Here is a 13,847-nt window from a genome sequence, read left to right as displayed (position 1 = left end):
ATTTATTGCTTAGGCATAGTTGCCAGAAAAGTGGCTTGATGATTCAGTGGCCAGTTAAACTTGAGAGTGCAACACCACATCGGTGTTTGACTGAAGTCACACTGGGTAAGGATGACTTGTTTCCTTCCCTAAAGTCTGTTAGTGAACCAGTTGAGTTTTGCAGTCCAGTTAATCCGATTAGTTTCATCGTCACTTTTACTGATGCCAGCTTTTTTTAATTTCCAGATTTTTAGGAGCTGAATTAAAATTATCCTGCATTCATGAAATTTGAACTAGTGTTTCTAGATCATTAGTCAGGTAGTATTTCCACTACCTTACTGTACCCAATTGAATTTGAACATTGAATGTAGAAATGAGTCTATTGAATTGATTGAAATGGGGTTCCTGAAGTCTATGCTGGCCAGCCAAGAGCTGTATCTTGCTCAGGAGAAGCTGCGGTACTATCCGCAATTGGTGAATGAACTAAAAACCTTCAGGAGAAGGAAGAACTGTTGTCAAGTATCCAAGAAAAACTCCCTGAAATGTCTTGAGTTTTTCATGAAGCTCAGCTTTCTATCAACAGAGTCTGTTCCTTATCTGGATTGGGCATCTAAAGGGTGCACCAAGTACTAGTTTTTGCACCAAGTACTAGTTTTTGCTCATGACTTTTAGTCCCATGGTTTTCACAAAGTGCCTATTAATACAGGTTCCACATCAATTCCTACCTGGACGGTGAATTCAACAGGTGTTTTTTTTTCTCAAAAGCTGTGACTCGGTTAGTACAGCACACACTGGATTTACTAGATAGAATAAATCCCATTTGAGCTTCAGGCAAGATTTGAACTTTTGGGGGTTGAATTTCGGCGAGCCTCCGGAATGGTGCAACGCATGCGCGAGATGTGCACCGTGGAGCTGCCACAATATTTCATGTGGCGACTCATTAACATGGAGGGGGTGGACTGTCCCGCCCCCAATGACATAGAGGAGGCAGGCGTTCCCTCCCTGACAATGGTGTTCGCCACTGTGCAGGCGCCGATGCCATTTTTCAAGGGCTTCAAGCCCTTGCCGGCAATTTGAATATTTAAACTGACATGGAGGGAACATTTAAAGTTAAAACTTTAATAAAAGATCGAAGCCCCTCTCCCACCCTGCTATGACCATTTGAAGTCTTTTCCACACAAAAAGGATTTTCCTCCCATCACTAACTCTTTCCCCCAGCCCGCTCCTGAACTTTGTTACCTTTGCCCTTCAACTCCTTCCCACCATCCCCTCAGCCAATAGCAGTTTTCCCTGCTTCCCACCGCCCCCCAACCCCTCCCATCTTCAAATGGAGATCCGAAGGTGGGGGACTTCCAGCCACCTGCCAGAATATCAGCGTGGGACTGCCATCGCTGCAAGGAAGTCATTATTCTGTAATTATAAATTATTTACATACGTTAATTAGTTTTTTGCCTAATAGCGAGACCCCCTCACCACCCCCCCCCCCCCCCAGGACTTGCTGGTAAAATGGGGCGGGCCTCTCCTGGAAGAATTTTCCAGGCTACCCCCACCACAACCCCTGACACGGGGTCAGTAAAATTCAGCCCTAGATGTCTAATTTGAGATGATGAATGGCTTTGTGTTCTTTCCATTTGGCACATTTGTAGACTGGAAAAAAAACACATGTGTAGTTATTCCAGCTAGAAATAAATCACAATGTAGCATTATTTTTGGATTCTGTGTCTGATGTAGCAGCAATTTTCTGTCTTGGCTTGAGCCTCTGCTTTGTATTGGATCAGCAGGAGACAACTACCCCCTGTGGCCATTCTGTATTTGACTGTGGACATCATGGAGCTAATTAGCTAATTCTGTCTTCATCCATTGGCTATACATATACAGATTTCAGCAGGAATTACTAAGCAAACTATAATGAAATTAATTTTCTCGTTTTCTTTCCATTGTCTGATAGTGAGTCCAATTGTGTAGTTATTTCCTCACCTGAGACCAGGTGACTCAGCAGAGACTAAAGGTCAAAATGGATCCTTACTGGTCTGCACGTTTCAGTTCCATAATAGATAATTCTCCTACCAACTGAACATCATCTTCATGCATCATATGATCAGCCCAATTACTATGCCATACACTGAACAAGCTTAGTTCATGCAAACTGCCAGGATTGGGGCAACCTGTACTGCAGAGCTTAATAATCAATGGATCTCAGTCAATGAGGGGGTCTTCCTTGAGAGAGACGGGGCCTCTAGTATGGTTTCAAAATATTCCACACGACATAGCCAATGGATGAAGACAGAATTAGCTGACATTTCAAGGAGTCTGGTTGGCTATGTATCAATTTCAAGAGAAGCCAAAAACAGGGCACTGACTATTCAACGGCACTCCCCAGATCAACCTTATAGCCACATCATGATTGATTCTTGTGAAAATTTCAGTTTATCAAATCACATTCATTTAAAAAAAAAATCAAAATCCAGTGCTAAATTTCATATACTTTAAAAGGGAGGTTGATTCGAGTAAAGGAGGGGTTATAAGCGGGCTGATTTAAAACTTCAAGACAGTGTTTCATGTGTCTCTTTCTCATCTCCTACATGAACAACTAGTAAGTCAGGGTAACCTCCTGAAAAGGAGAGGATTTTATCCCAAATAAAATTAAATGTTTTTATTAGGTACAAGCACTAAGTAAAGAACTCCAAGAGGTGATCTCGCAACATGACTTGAAGAGTGACATTCAAGAGCTGAGGGTTCATATTTGCGAAGAGCAAAGCACAGAAATTCAAGAAAAATCATTCAACAAGTGTATCCAGCAACTGGAGGATGAAAAGTCATCCATAATGAAGGAGAAGGATGATCTTCAGAAGATACTGGACAGTGTCAAAGTACAAAGGGACGAAATGAAGAGCACTCTGCAAGGAAATACTGAAACGGTGAGTTAAAAATTTTTAACAACTTAGAGGAATAGATATAGTTGGCCAGATTTTGCTAAAAAAGTAATGACAGCTGAATGATGCATGCAATTACTAAAATGCAAATTGACCAAACTTTAGTGAGGAAGAGAGACCCTGTGAATTGCGAATCCCCAGAAGTTGCTGACTAGTTTACACCACTTCACAATTAGCTTCAGGAAAATGCCACTTAGCTGCCCCTTGGCTTTCTTCATGAATCTGCATTTGTGCATTAAATCGCCACACAGATAATTCTAATAATCAACAATGTAAAACCTTTTTAATGCCAGGATCGTATTAATTATTGCCCAGAAAGTGAAAAATTATAAATATGGCATCTCATTCCATCAGTTTGAGAATTGTTTTAGGAGGTTTAAAAGATGTCAAATTAAAAAAAAAAAAATTCTATTCCTTGGTATCCCTTTACTCTGTTAATCCAATTTTTCTTTCTCTACTTGTACCTGAATTGGCATTGAAATCACCTTTTCCCCCCCCCCCCGCCCCCCTTTATTAACCCTCCTTCTCAGTCCTACCGTTGTTTATTTCTCAATGCTTAAATCTTATTGATTAAGGAGATGAGAATGGTTTGTCCTGTTATTCACCCAGGTGCCAGAGGCCCTGTTGTCCTCAGTGTGCCGTTATCAGTTTTCACTTCCAGTATTTCTGTGGGTTAAACATTTTAAAAACCTGAACATGCATGAACAAGCCTAACCAACTGGGCACACCATAAGATGCTTTGCTCAGGCAAAATCTAGCTCAATAGCTTGTCCTTGTATCCTAACTGGGTTTAATCACCAGATTTCTAGAAGTATACAGGATAACCTCATGAAAATGTGGAGGAGACTTGACCAAGTTGTGCTCCTAACAATATAATTCCATTTCTAATTTTTAACCTTTATTAGATACATGAGCAAACTGAGGAACTCCACTGTATGGTGTCTCAACGTGACATGCTGCTCAGTGAGATTGAAGACCTGAGGGGCGGCGCAGTGGTTAGCACCACAGCCTCACAGCTCCAGCGACCCGGGTTCAATTCTGGGTACTGCCTGTGTGGAGTTTGCAAGTTCTCCCTGTGTCTGCGTGGGTTTCCTCCAGGTGCTCTGGTTTCCTCCCACATGCCAAAGACTTGCAGGTTGATGGGTTAATTGGCCATTATAAATTGCCCCTCGTATAGGTAGGTGGTAGGGAAATATAGGGACAGGTGGGGATGTGGTAGGAATATGGGATTAGTGTAGGATTAGTATAAATGGGTGGTTGATGGTCGGCACAGACTCGGTGGGCCGAAAGGCCTGTTTCAGTGCTGTATCTCTAAACTAAACTAAAGCTTGTGTTTCCAAAGAGCAGAGCTCAAAAATTCTAGAAGAGAAATTCAACCAGCAGCTCCAGCAACTAGAGGATGAAAAATCATCGATAGTAAAGGAGAGGGATGATCTCCAGGAGATACTGGAGAGTGTCAAAGTTCAGAGGGATGAAATGAAGAACACCCTACAAGAAAATACTGAGAAGGTGAGTTATTAATAACTAGAAGGGAAATGTATTATTTATTATTAGTCCTTGTTTCTCTGAGTTAATTGGCCAGGTTTACTGCGCCATGGCTTCTAGTGTGTACAGGATAACGTTGTGAAAATATGGAGGAAGACCGTAGCAAGGTTTGCAACTGGCAATACAGTTACATTTCAAATTTTTAACCTTTTCTGTTAGATGTATGAGCAGACTGAGGAACTCCACTTTGTGGTGTCTCAGCGTGACATGCTGCTCAGTGAGATTGAAGAGCTGAAAGCTCGTGTTTCCAAAGAGCAGAGCTCAGAAATTCTAGAAGAGAAATTTAACCAGCAGCTCCAGCAACTAGAGGATGAAAACTCATCGATAGTAAAGGAGAGGGATGATCTCCAGGAGATACTGGAGAGTGTCAAAGTTCAGAGGGATGAAATGAAGAACACCCTACAAGAAAATACTGAGAAGGCGAGTTATTAATAACTAGAAGGGAAATGTATTATTTATTATTAGTCCTTGTTTCTCTGAATTTATTAGCCAAATTTACTGGACTATGGCTTCTAGTGTGTACAAGATAACCTCATTTTCATGAGTCTGAAGACCTTAGAAAGGTATGCATCTGGCAATACGGTTCCAACTGTAATTCTGAATGTTCCGATTAGATGCAAGAACAAGCTGAGGAACTCCACCGTGTGGTGTCACAGCATGACCTGCTGCTCAGTGAGATTGAAGAGCTGAGGATTCGTGTTTCCAAAGAACAAAAAGCAGAAATTCAGGAAAATGAATTCAACAAGCACCAGCAACTAGAGGGTGAAAAATCAGTTATAGTAAAGGAGAGGGATGATCTCCAGGAGATATTGGAGAGTGTCAAAGTCCAAAGAGATGAAATGAAGAATGCCCTGCAAGAAAATACTGAGAAGGTGAGTTATTAATAACTAGAAGGGAAATGTATTATTTATTATTAGTCCTTGTTTCTCTGAGTTAATTGGCCAGGTTTACTGCGCCATGGCTTCTAGTGTGTACAGGATAACGTTGTGAAAATATGGAGGAAGACCTTAGCAAGGTTTGCAACTGGCAATACAGTTACATTTCAAATTTTTAACCTTTTCTGTTAGATGTATGAGCAGACTGAGGAACTCCACTGTGTGGTGTCTCAGCGTGACATGCTGCTCAGTGAGATTGAAGAGCTGAAAGCTCGTGTTTCCAAAGAGCAGAGCTCAGAAATTCTAGAAGAGAAATTTAACCAGCAGCTCCAGCAACTAGAGGATGAAAACTCATCGATAGCAAAGGAGAAGGATAATCTCCAGGAGATACTGGAGAGTGTCAAAGTTCAGAGGGATGAAATGAAGAACACCCTACAAGAAAATACTGAGAAGGTGAGTTATTAATAACTAGAAGGGAAATATATAATTGATCATAAAGTGTCCTTATCCTGAGTTTATTAGACAGATTTATTTCACTATGGCTTCTAGCATATAAAGGATAACCACATGAAAATGTAACGTATGGAGGAAGACCTTAGCAAGTTATGCATCTGGCAATACAGTTCCGTACGTAATTGATAATGTTTCTATTAGATGCAAGAACAAACTGAGGAACTGCATTGTCTGATATCACAGCGTGATGTGCTGCTCAGTGAGATTGAAGAGCTGAGAGCTCGTGATTCCAAAGAACAAAAAGCAGAAATTCAGAAGGAATTCAGCCAGAGGCTCCAGCAACTGGAGGATGAAAAATTATCAATCGTAAAGGAGAAGGATAATCTCCAGGAGGTACTGGAGAGTGTCAAAGTACAAAGGGACGGAATGAAGTGCACCCTGCAAGAAAACGCTGAGATGGTGAGTTAATTTTGTTTTGGGAACTAGAGGGATAAATATAGTGGGCCAGATTTTGATGAAAAAGTAATGGCATCTGAATGATGTTTGTGGTTATTTTTGTGCAAATTGACCAGCTACCCGTAGTGAGGAAGAGACCCTGTGAATTGCGAATCGCTAGAAGTTACTGGCTCATTTACACCGCTCCACTGTTAGCTTTGGGGAAAATGGCAATTTGCTCTTAACCTCAATATGGTATTCATGAATCTGCATTTGTGCATTAATTGCCCATTAAATCAGCATACATAATTCTATTAATCAAGTCTAAGAACCCTATTGATATTTTTAATTGCTTAGAAAATTAAAAATTATAAATGTTGCGGCTCATCTATCAGTTTGCAAATTGTTTTAGGATATTTAAAAGATGTTAAGTTTGTAATTTTTTCTGTTACTTTCTGTCTCTCTCTTTACCCTGCTGTCCAGTCTCTCTCCTCTCTCTGTGTACCTGATTTGACACTTAATTCATCCTCCTTCTCGGTCCTAATTCTGTTTATTTTTCAATCCTTAAATCTTATTGTTTAAGGAGATCAGGATGGTTTGTCCCGTTCACCCAGGTGCCAGAGGCCCGGTTTCCCTCACTGAGCCAATATCAGCTTTCCCTTCCAGCATTAAACATTTTAAAAACCTAAACTTGAACGAACAAGTCTATCCAACTGAGCACACCCTGCTCTGGCAAAATCTGGCCCAATAGCTTGTCCTCATTTTCCAACTGAATTTAATAACCAGATTTATAGCAATATATAGGGCAGGTTCATGAAAATGTGGAGGAGAACTGGACCAAGTTATGCTCCTAGCAGTACAGTTCCATTTCTAATTTTTAACCTTTTCTGTAAGATACATGAGCGAACTGAGGAACTCCACTGTGTGGTGTCTCAGCGTGACCTGCTGCTCAGTGAGATTGAAGACCTGAGAGCTCGTGTTTCCAAAGAGCAGAGCTCAGAAATTCTAGAAGAGAAATTCAACCAGCAGCTCCAGCAACTAGAGGATGAAAAATCATCGATAGTAAAGGAGAGGGATGATCTCCAGGAGATACTGGAGAGTGTCAAAGTTCAGAGGGATGAAATGAAGCGTGCCCTACAGGAAAATACTGAGAGGGTGAGTTATTAATGCTTAATAACTAGAGGGAAAATATGTTATTTATCATGAAGGGTCCTTGTATCTTCAGTGAATGTATTAGCCAAATTTACTGGACTGTGGCTTCTAGTGTGTACAAGGAATCCTCATTTTCATGGAGTTGAAGACTTTACCAAGGTATGCATCTTTCAAACAGTTCCAACTAATTTTTCATGTTTATTAGATTCAAAAACAATCTGAGGAAATCTGCTGTCTGGTGTCACAGCGTGACATGCTGCATGGTGAGATTGAAGAGCTGAGGGCTCATATTTCCATGGAAAAAAAAACAGAAATTCAGGAGAAAGAATTCAACCAGAGGCTCCAGCAACTAGAGGATGAAAAATCAGCCATAGTAAAGGAGAAGGATAATCTCCAGGAGATACTGGAGAGTGTCAAAGTTCAGAGGGATGAAATGAAGCGTGCCCTACAGGAAAATACTGAGAGGGTGAGTTATTAATGCTTAATAACTAGAGGGAAAATATGTTATTTATCATGAAGGGTCCTTGTATCTTCAGTGAATGTATTAGCCAAATTTACTGGACTGTGGCTTCTAGTGTGTACAAGGAATCCTCATTTTCATGGAGTTGAAGACTTTACCAAGGTATGCATCTTTCAAACAGTTCCAACTAATTTTTCATGTTTATTAGATTCAAAAACAATCTGAGGAAATCTGCTGTCTGGTGTCACAGCGTGACATGCTGCATGGTGAGATTGAAGAGCTGAGGGCTCATATTTCCATGGAAAAAAAAACAGAAATTCAGGAGAAAGAATTCAACCAGAGGCTCCAGCAACTAGAGGATGAAAAATCAGCCATAGTAAAGGAGAAGGATAATCTCCAGGTGATATTGGAGAGTGTCAATGTACAAAAGGATGAAATGAAAAGCACCTTACAAGAAAACACTCAGATGGTGAGTTTCATTTTATTAATAACTAGAGGGATAAATATAGTGGGCCAGATTTTGCTGAAAAGATGTCATCTGAATGACTCGTGATTATTATGCAAATTGACCATCTACCAGTAATGAGGAAGAGATACCCTATGTATCCAGTGGTGACCTTACGGGTGGAATTGAGAAACAGAAAAGGATCCAAAACTGTAATAGGTGTTGTGTATAGACCCCCGGGAGGAGTTCTGAGGTGTTAGATTGTATAAATGCACAAATTAGGCAAATGGGTAAAAAAGACAGAGTATTTTAACTTACACATAGATTGGGAGAGGCAGACTAGCACCTGTCAGAAAGGTAGTGAATTTCTGGAATGTGTCTGGGATAGTTTCCTACAGAATATGTCCTAGATGTAAAAAGGGGACCGATAATATTAGATTTAGTTATGAGTAATGAGCCAAATTTAATTAGTATCCTAACTGTGCGTGAACATTTATCAAATAGTGATCGCAACATGATCGAATTCAAGGTAGCGTTTGAAAGTGAAAAGCAGGAATTAGCTACTAGAATTTTAGACTTGGGTAAGGCTGACTTTACTGGGATGAGACAGAGACTGTCCACGGTAAACTGGTTAGATCTGTTAATGGGTCAAACGACTGAAGAACAGTGAAGAATATTTAAAGAAACATTTAACGAAATACAGAGTGAATGTATACAAAATTGGCTTGGTGATGGGAGGCAGAGGGTGGTAGTGGAGGGTTGTTTTTCAGATTGGAGGCCAGTGACCAGTGGTGTGCCGCAGGGATCGGTGCTGGGCCCTTTGTTGTTTGTCATATATATTAATGACTTGGATGTGAATGTAAAGGGCATGATTAGTAAGTTTGCAGATTGGTGCTATCGTGGACAGTGAAGAAGGTTGTCTCAGGTTATAACAGGATATAGATCAACTGGGAAAGTGGGCAAGGGAGTGGCAAATGGAATTTAACGCAGACAAGTGCGATGTGATGCATTTTGGGAAGTTAAACCAGGGCAGGACATATACAGTGAATGGCAGGGCCCTGGGGAGTATTCTTGAGCAGAGAGACCTTGGGGTGCAAGTACATAGTTCCCTGAAAGTGGTGAAGAAGGCGTATGCTTGCCTTCATTGGCCGAAGCATTGAGTACAAGAGTTGGGACGTCATGTTACAGTTGTACAAAATGCTGGTTAGGCTGCATTTGGAGTAGTGTGTGCAGTTCTGGTCGCCGCACTACGGGAAAGATGTGATTTAAGCTAGAGAGGGTGCAGAAAAGATTCACAAGGATGTTACCTGGTTTGGAGGGCTTGAGTTATAAAGAGAGATTGGATAGGCTGGATCTGTTTTCCCTGGAGAAGGCTGAGAGGGGACATGATAGAGGTATATAAAATTATGAGAGGCATAGATAGAGTAGATAGCCAGAGTCTGTTTCCCATGGTAGGGGTAACTAAAACTAGAGGGCATAGATTTAAGGTGAGGGAGGAGGTTTAAAGGGGATCAAAGGGGTAAATTTTTCACACAAAGAATAGTGGGTATCTGGAATGAGCTGCCAGAGGAGGTGATGGAGGCAGGAACAGTAGCAACATTTAAGAGGCATCTGGACAGGTACTTGAATGAGCAAGGCATAGAGGGATATGGAATTAATGCAGGCGGGTGGGATTAGTATAGATGGGCATTATGGTCAGCATGGACGCAGTGGGCCGAAGGGCCGGTTTCTATGCTGTACGACTCTATGACTCTGAGAGGAAAAAGCTCCACTTCACAGAAAAAACAGCCATGGGCGAATAAAGAGATTAGGGATGGCATAAAACTAAAAGAAACGGCTTACAAAAATGCAAAACACTGTATCGATCCCATTCGGCCAGATCGGTGCTAAGACGAGCAAAGGAGATGCCCTAACTATAGTCTTTCAGAGTTCCCTAGATTCAGGAGTGGTTCCTCTGGATTGGAAAGTTGCACATGTCACTCCACTTTTTAAGAAGGGTGAAAAGGGAAACCAAGGAAATTCCAGACCAGTTAGCCTGACATCTGTGGTGGGTAAGTTGCTGGAGTCTATAATCAAGGATAGGGTGACTGAACACCTAGAAAAATTTCTGTTATTCAGGGACAGCCAGCATGGATTCATGACGGGAAGGTCATGCCTGACAAATCTCATTGAATTTTTTGAAGAGGTGACTAAGGTAGTGGGCAGGGGAATGTCAATGGATGTTATTTATATGGGCTTCCAGAAGGTATTTGATAAAGTCCCATATAAGAGACTTAACTAAGGTAGAAGCCCATGGAGTTGAGGGCAAATTATTGACATGGTTAGGAAGTTGATTGAGCGATAGGCGACAGAGAGTGGGGATAATGGGTAAGTACTCCGATTGGCAGGATGTGACTAGTGGTGTCCCACAGGGATCTGTGTTTGGGGCCTCAATTATTCACATTATTCATTAACGACTTGGATGATGGCATAGTAAGTCAAAGATAAGGCAGAAGCATTTGCAACAGGGTGCTCCGGTTTCCTCCCACATGCCAAAGACTTGCAGGTTGATAGGTAAATTGGCCATTATAAATTGCCCCTAGTATAGGTAGGTGGTAGGGAAATATAGGGACAGGTGGGGATGTGGTAGGAATATGGGATTAGTGTAGGATTAGTATAAATGGGTGGTTGATGGTCGGCACAGACTCGGTGGGCCAAAGGGCCTGTTTCAGTGCTGTATCTCTAAAACTAAAAAACCAAACAATCTTCAGCCAGAAGTGCCAAGTTGATGATCCATCTTGGCCCCAGCTGCTCAGTTTGGGTTCCGCCAGGGCCACTCATTACAGCCTTGGTTCAAACATGGACAAAAGAGCTGAACTCGAGAGGTGAGGTGAGAGTGACTGCCCTTGACATCAAGGCAGCATTTGACCGAGTATGGCAACAAGGAGCCCTCGCAAAACTGGAGTCAATGGGAATCGGGGGGAAAACTCTCTGCTGGTTGGAGTCATACCTAGCGCAAAGGAAGATGGTTGTGGTTGTTGGAGGTCAATCATCTGAGCTCCAGGACATCACTGCAGGAGTTCCTCAGGGTAGTGTCCTAGGCCCAACCATCTTCAGCTGTTTCATCAATGACCTTCCTTCAGTCATAAGGTCAGAAACAGGGATGTTCGCTGATTGCACAATGTTCAGCACCATTCGCGACTCCTCAAATACTGAAGCAGTCCGTGTAGAAATGCAGCAAGACCTGGACAATATCCAGGTTTGGGCTGATAAGTGGCAAGTAACATTTGTGCCAGGCAATGACCATCTCCAACAAGAGAATCTAACCATCTCTCCTTGACATTCAATGGCATTACGATTGCTGAATCCCCCACTATCAGCATCCTAGGGGCTACCATTGACCAGAAACTGAACTGGAGTAGTCATATAAATACCGTGGCTACAAGAGCAGGTCAGAGGCTAGAAATCCTGAGGCGAGTAACTCACCACCTGACTCCCCAAAGCCTGTCCACCATCTACAAGGCACAAGTCAGGAGTGTGATGGAATAACTCCACTGGCCTGGATCGGTGCAGCTCCAACAACACTCTAGAAGCTCGACACCATCCAGGACAAAGCAGCCTGCTTGATTGGAACCCCATCTACAAACATTCACTCCCTCCACCACTGACGCCCAGTGGCAGCAGTGTGTACCATCTACAGATGCACTACAGAAATGTACCAGTGCTCCTTCGACAGCACCTTCCAAACCTGCAACCTCTACCACCTCGAAGGACAAGAGCAGCAGTTGCATAGGAACATCACCACCTGCAAGTTCCCGTCCAAGTCACACACCATCCTGACTTGGAACTATATCGCCGTTCCTTTACTTTCACTGGGTCAAAATCCTGGAACTCCCTTCCTAACCAGCACTGTGGGTGTACCTACCTCACATGGACTGCAGCGGTTTAAGAAGGCAGCTCATCACCACCTTCTCAAGGGCAATTAGGGATGGGCAATAAATGTTGGCATAGCCAGTGACGCTCACATCCCATGAATGAATTAAGAAAAAAAGCTGTACAAAACCCTGGTTAGACCCCACTTGGAGTACTCTGAGCAGTTCTAGGCACCACACCTTGAGAAGGATATATTGGCCTTGGAGGGAGTGCAACGTAGGTTTACAAGAATGATACCTGGACTACAGGGGTTAAGTTACGAGGAGAGATTACACAAATTAGGCTTGTTTTCGCTCTAATTTAGGTGTTTAAGGGGTAATCTGATCGAAGTCTTCAAGACCGGTTAGCACCGCAGCCTCACAGCTCCAGCGACCCGGGTTCAATTCTGGGTACTGCCTGTGCGGAGTTTGCAAGTTCTCCCTGTGTCTGCGTGGGTTTTCTCCGGGTGCTCCGGTTTCCTCCCACAAGCCAAAAGACTTGCAGGTTGGTAGGTAAATTGGCCGTTATAAATTGTCACTAGTATAGGTAGGTGGTAGGGAAATGTAGGGATAGGTGGGGATGTGGTAGGAATGTGGGATTAGTGTAGGATTAGTATAAATGGGTGGTTGATGGTCGGCACAGACTTGGTAGGCCGAAGGGCCTGTTTCAGTGCTGTATCTCTAAACTAAACTAAACAAGATATCAACAGGAAAAGACAGGCTAGATAAAGATAAACTATTTCCACTGGTTGGAGATTCTAAAACTAGGGGGCATAGTCTAATAATTAGGGCCAGATCGTTCAGGAGAGATGTTAGGAAGCATTTCTTCACGCAAAGGGTAGTAGGGGTTTGGAACACTCTCCCACAAATAGCAGTTGAAGCTAGAACAGTTGTTAATTTTAAATCTGAGATAGATTTTTGTTAAGCAAGGATATAAAGGGATATGGGCCAAAGGCAGGTATATGGAGTTAGGCCGCGGATCAGCCATGATCTCATTGAATGGTGGGACAGGCTCGAGTGGCTGAATGGCCTACTCCTGTTCCTATCTCCCTATGTTCCTATGTATTGTGAATCGGCAGAAATTGCTGGTTCATTTACGCTGCCCCGCCTTTAGCTTCTTGAAAATGGCATCTTATACATGATCTTCATGTGACTTTCATGAAGTTGCTGCATTTGCATTTTAGTTGCCTATTAAACTCGCCACACACAGATAATTCTATTAATTTAGCAGTGTAAGAACCCTTCCAGCGATCTGATAATTGTTAATGACTGCCAGTCAGCCCTTCTTGCTCAGAAAGCGAGTGGGCCACCCCACTCATTCATTTTAGTTTGTGAAATATTTTAGGACAGAGTTGTCCAACCTTTTCACATGGGGAACCACGTTACAATTTTGGTCTTACATAGGGGGCCGGTGAGACAATTTTGTGAAGATAAAGCCATTAAACAGTTATATTACTATTAATCAAAACAGCAAATTTTTTGTGAAGTAGCTTAAAATGAGAAGACTAGTTTATTGACTTACTTTCTCGTCACTGGTAATTTTTACTTGCACAAGTAGTCAGTGTTTGCCCGCAAAGTATTCTGAATAGACGTCCGTCTGCCAGGAGTGATCTGGATACCCTCTGTCTCTCTCCCTGCATCTTCACCCCATCTCCTCTTTTCCCCCCCCCCCCCCCCCCA

General features: G+C 42.4%; 1 protein-coding gene and 1 long non-coding RNA gene across 3 annotated transcripts in view; one reads left to right on the top strand and one right to left on the bottom strand.

The window, feature by feature from the left end:
• LOC137369336 (uncharacterized) overlaps window positions 1–13,847 on the bottom strand; it is a 196,223-nt gene that overhangs the window by 107,356 nt on the left and 75,020 nt on the right. The window lies entirely within an intron of this gene.
• The window catches only part of cenpe (centromere protein E), a 209,070-nt gene that overhangs the window by 122,023 nt on the left and 73,200 nt on the right, over window positions 1–13,847 (top strand). For both annotated transcript variants that reach the window (XM_068030382.1, XM_068030381.1), the window contains exons 29-37: window positions 2,640–2,897; window positions 4,260–4,421; window positions 4,617–4,877; window positions 5,072–5,329; window positions 5,525–5,785; window positions 5,987–6,244; window positions 7,115–7,375; window positions 7,578–7,838; window positions 8,041–8,301. In XM_068030382.1, the coding sequence (XP_067886483.1) occupies window positions 2,640–2,897; window positions 4,260–4,421; window positions 4,617–4,877; window positions 5,072–5,329; window positions 5,525–5,785; window positions 5,987–6,244; window positions 7,115–7,375; window positions 7,578–7,838; window positions 8,041–8,301 (2,241 nt within the window). The remainder of the gene's footprint in view (window positions 1–2,639; window positions 2,898–4,259; window positions 4,422–4,616; window positions 4,878–5,071; window positions 5,330–5,524; window positions 5,786–5,986; window positions 6,245–7,114; window positions 7,376–7,577; window positions 7,839–8,040; window positions 8,302–13,847) is intronic.

Source organism: Heterodontus francisci, chromosome 4, assembly GCF_036365525.1.
Source record: "Heterodontus francisci isolate sHetFra1 chromosome 4, sHetFra1.hap1, whole genome shotgun sequence".
Taxonomy (NCBI): domain Eukaryota; kingdom Metazoa; phylum Chordata; class Chondrichthyes; order Heterodontiformes; family Heterodontidae; genus Heterodontus; species Heterodontus francisci.
Note: the sequence above shows the minus strand (reverse complement) of the source record. Positions and strands in the feature narration are given on the sequence as shown.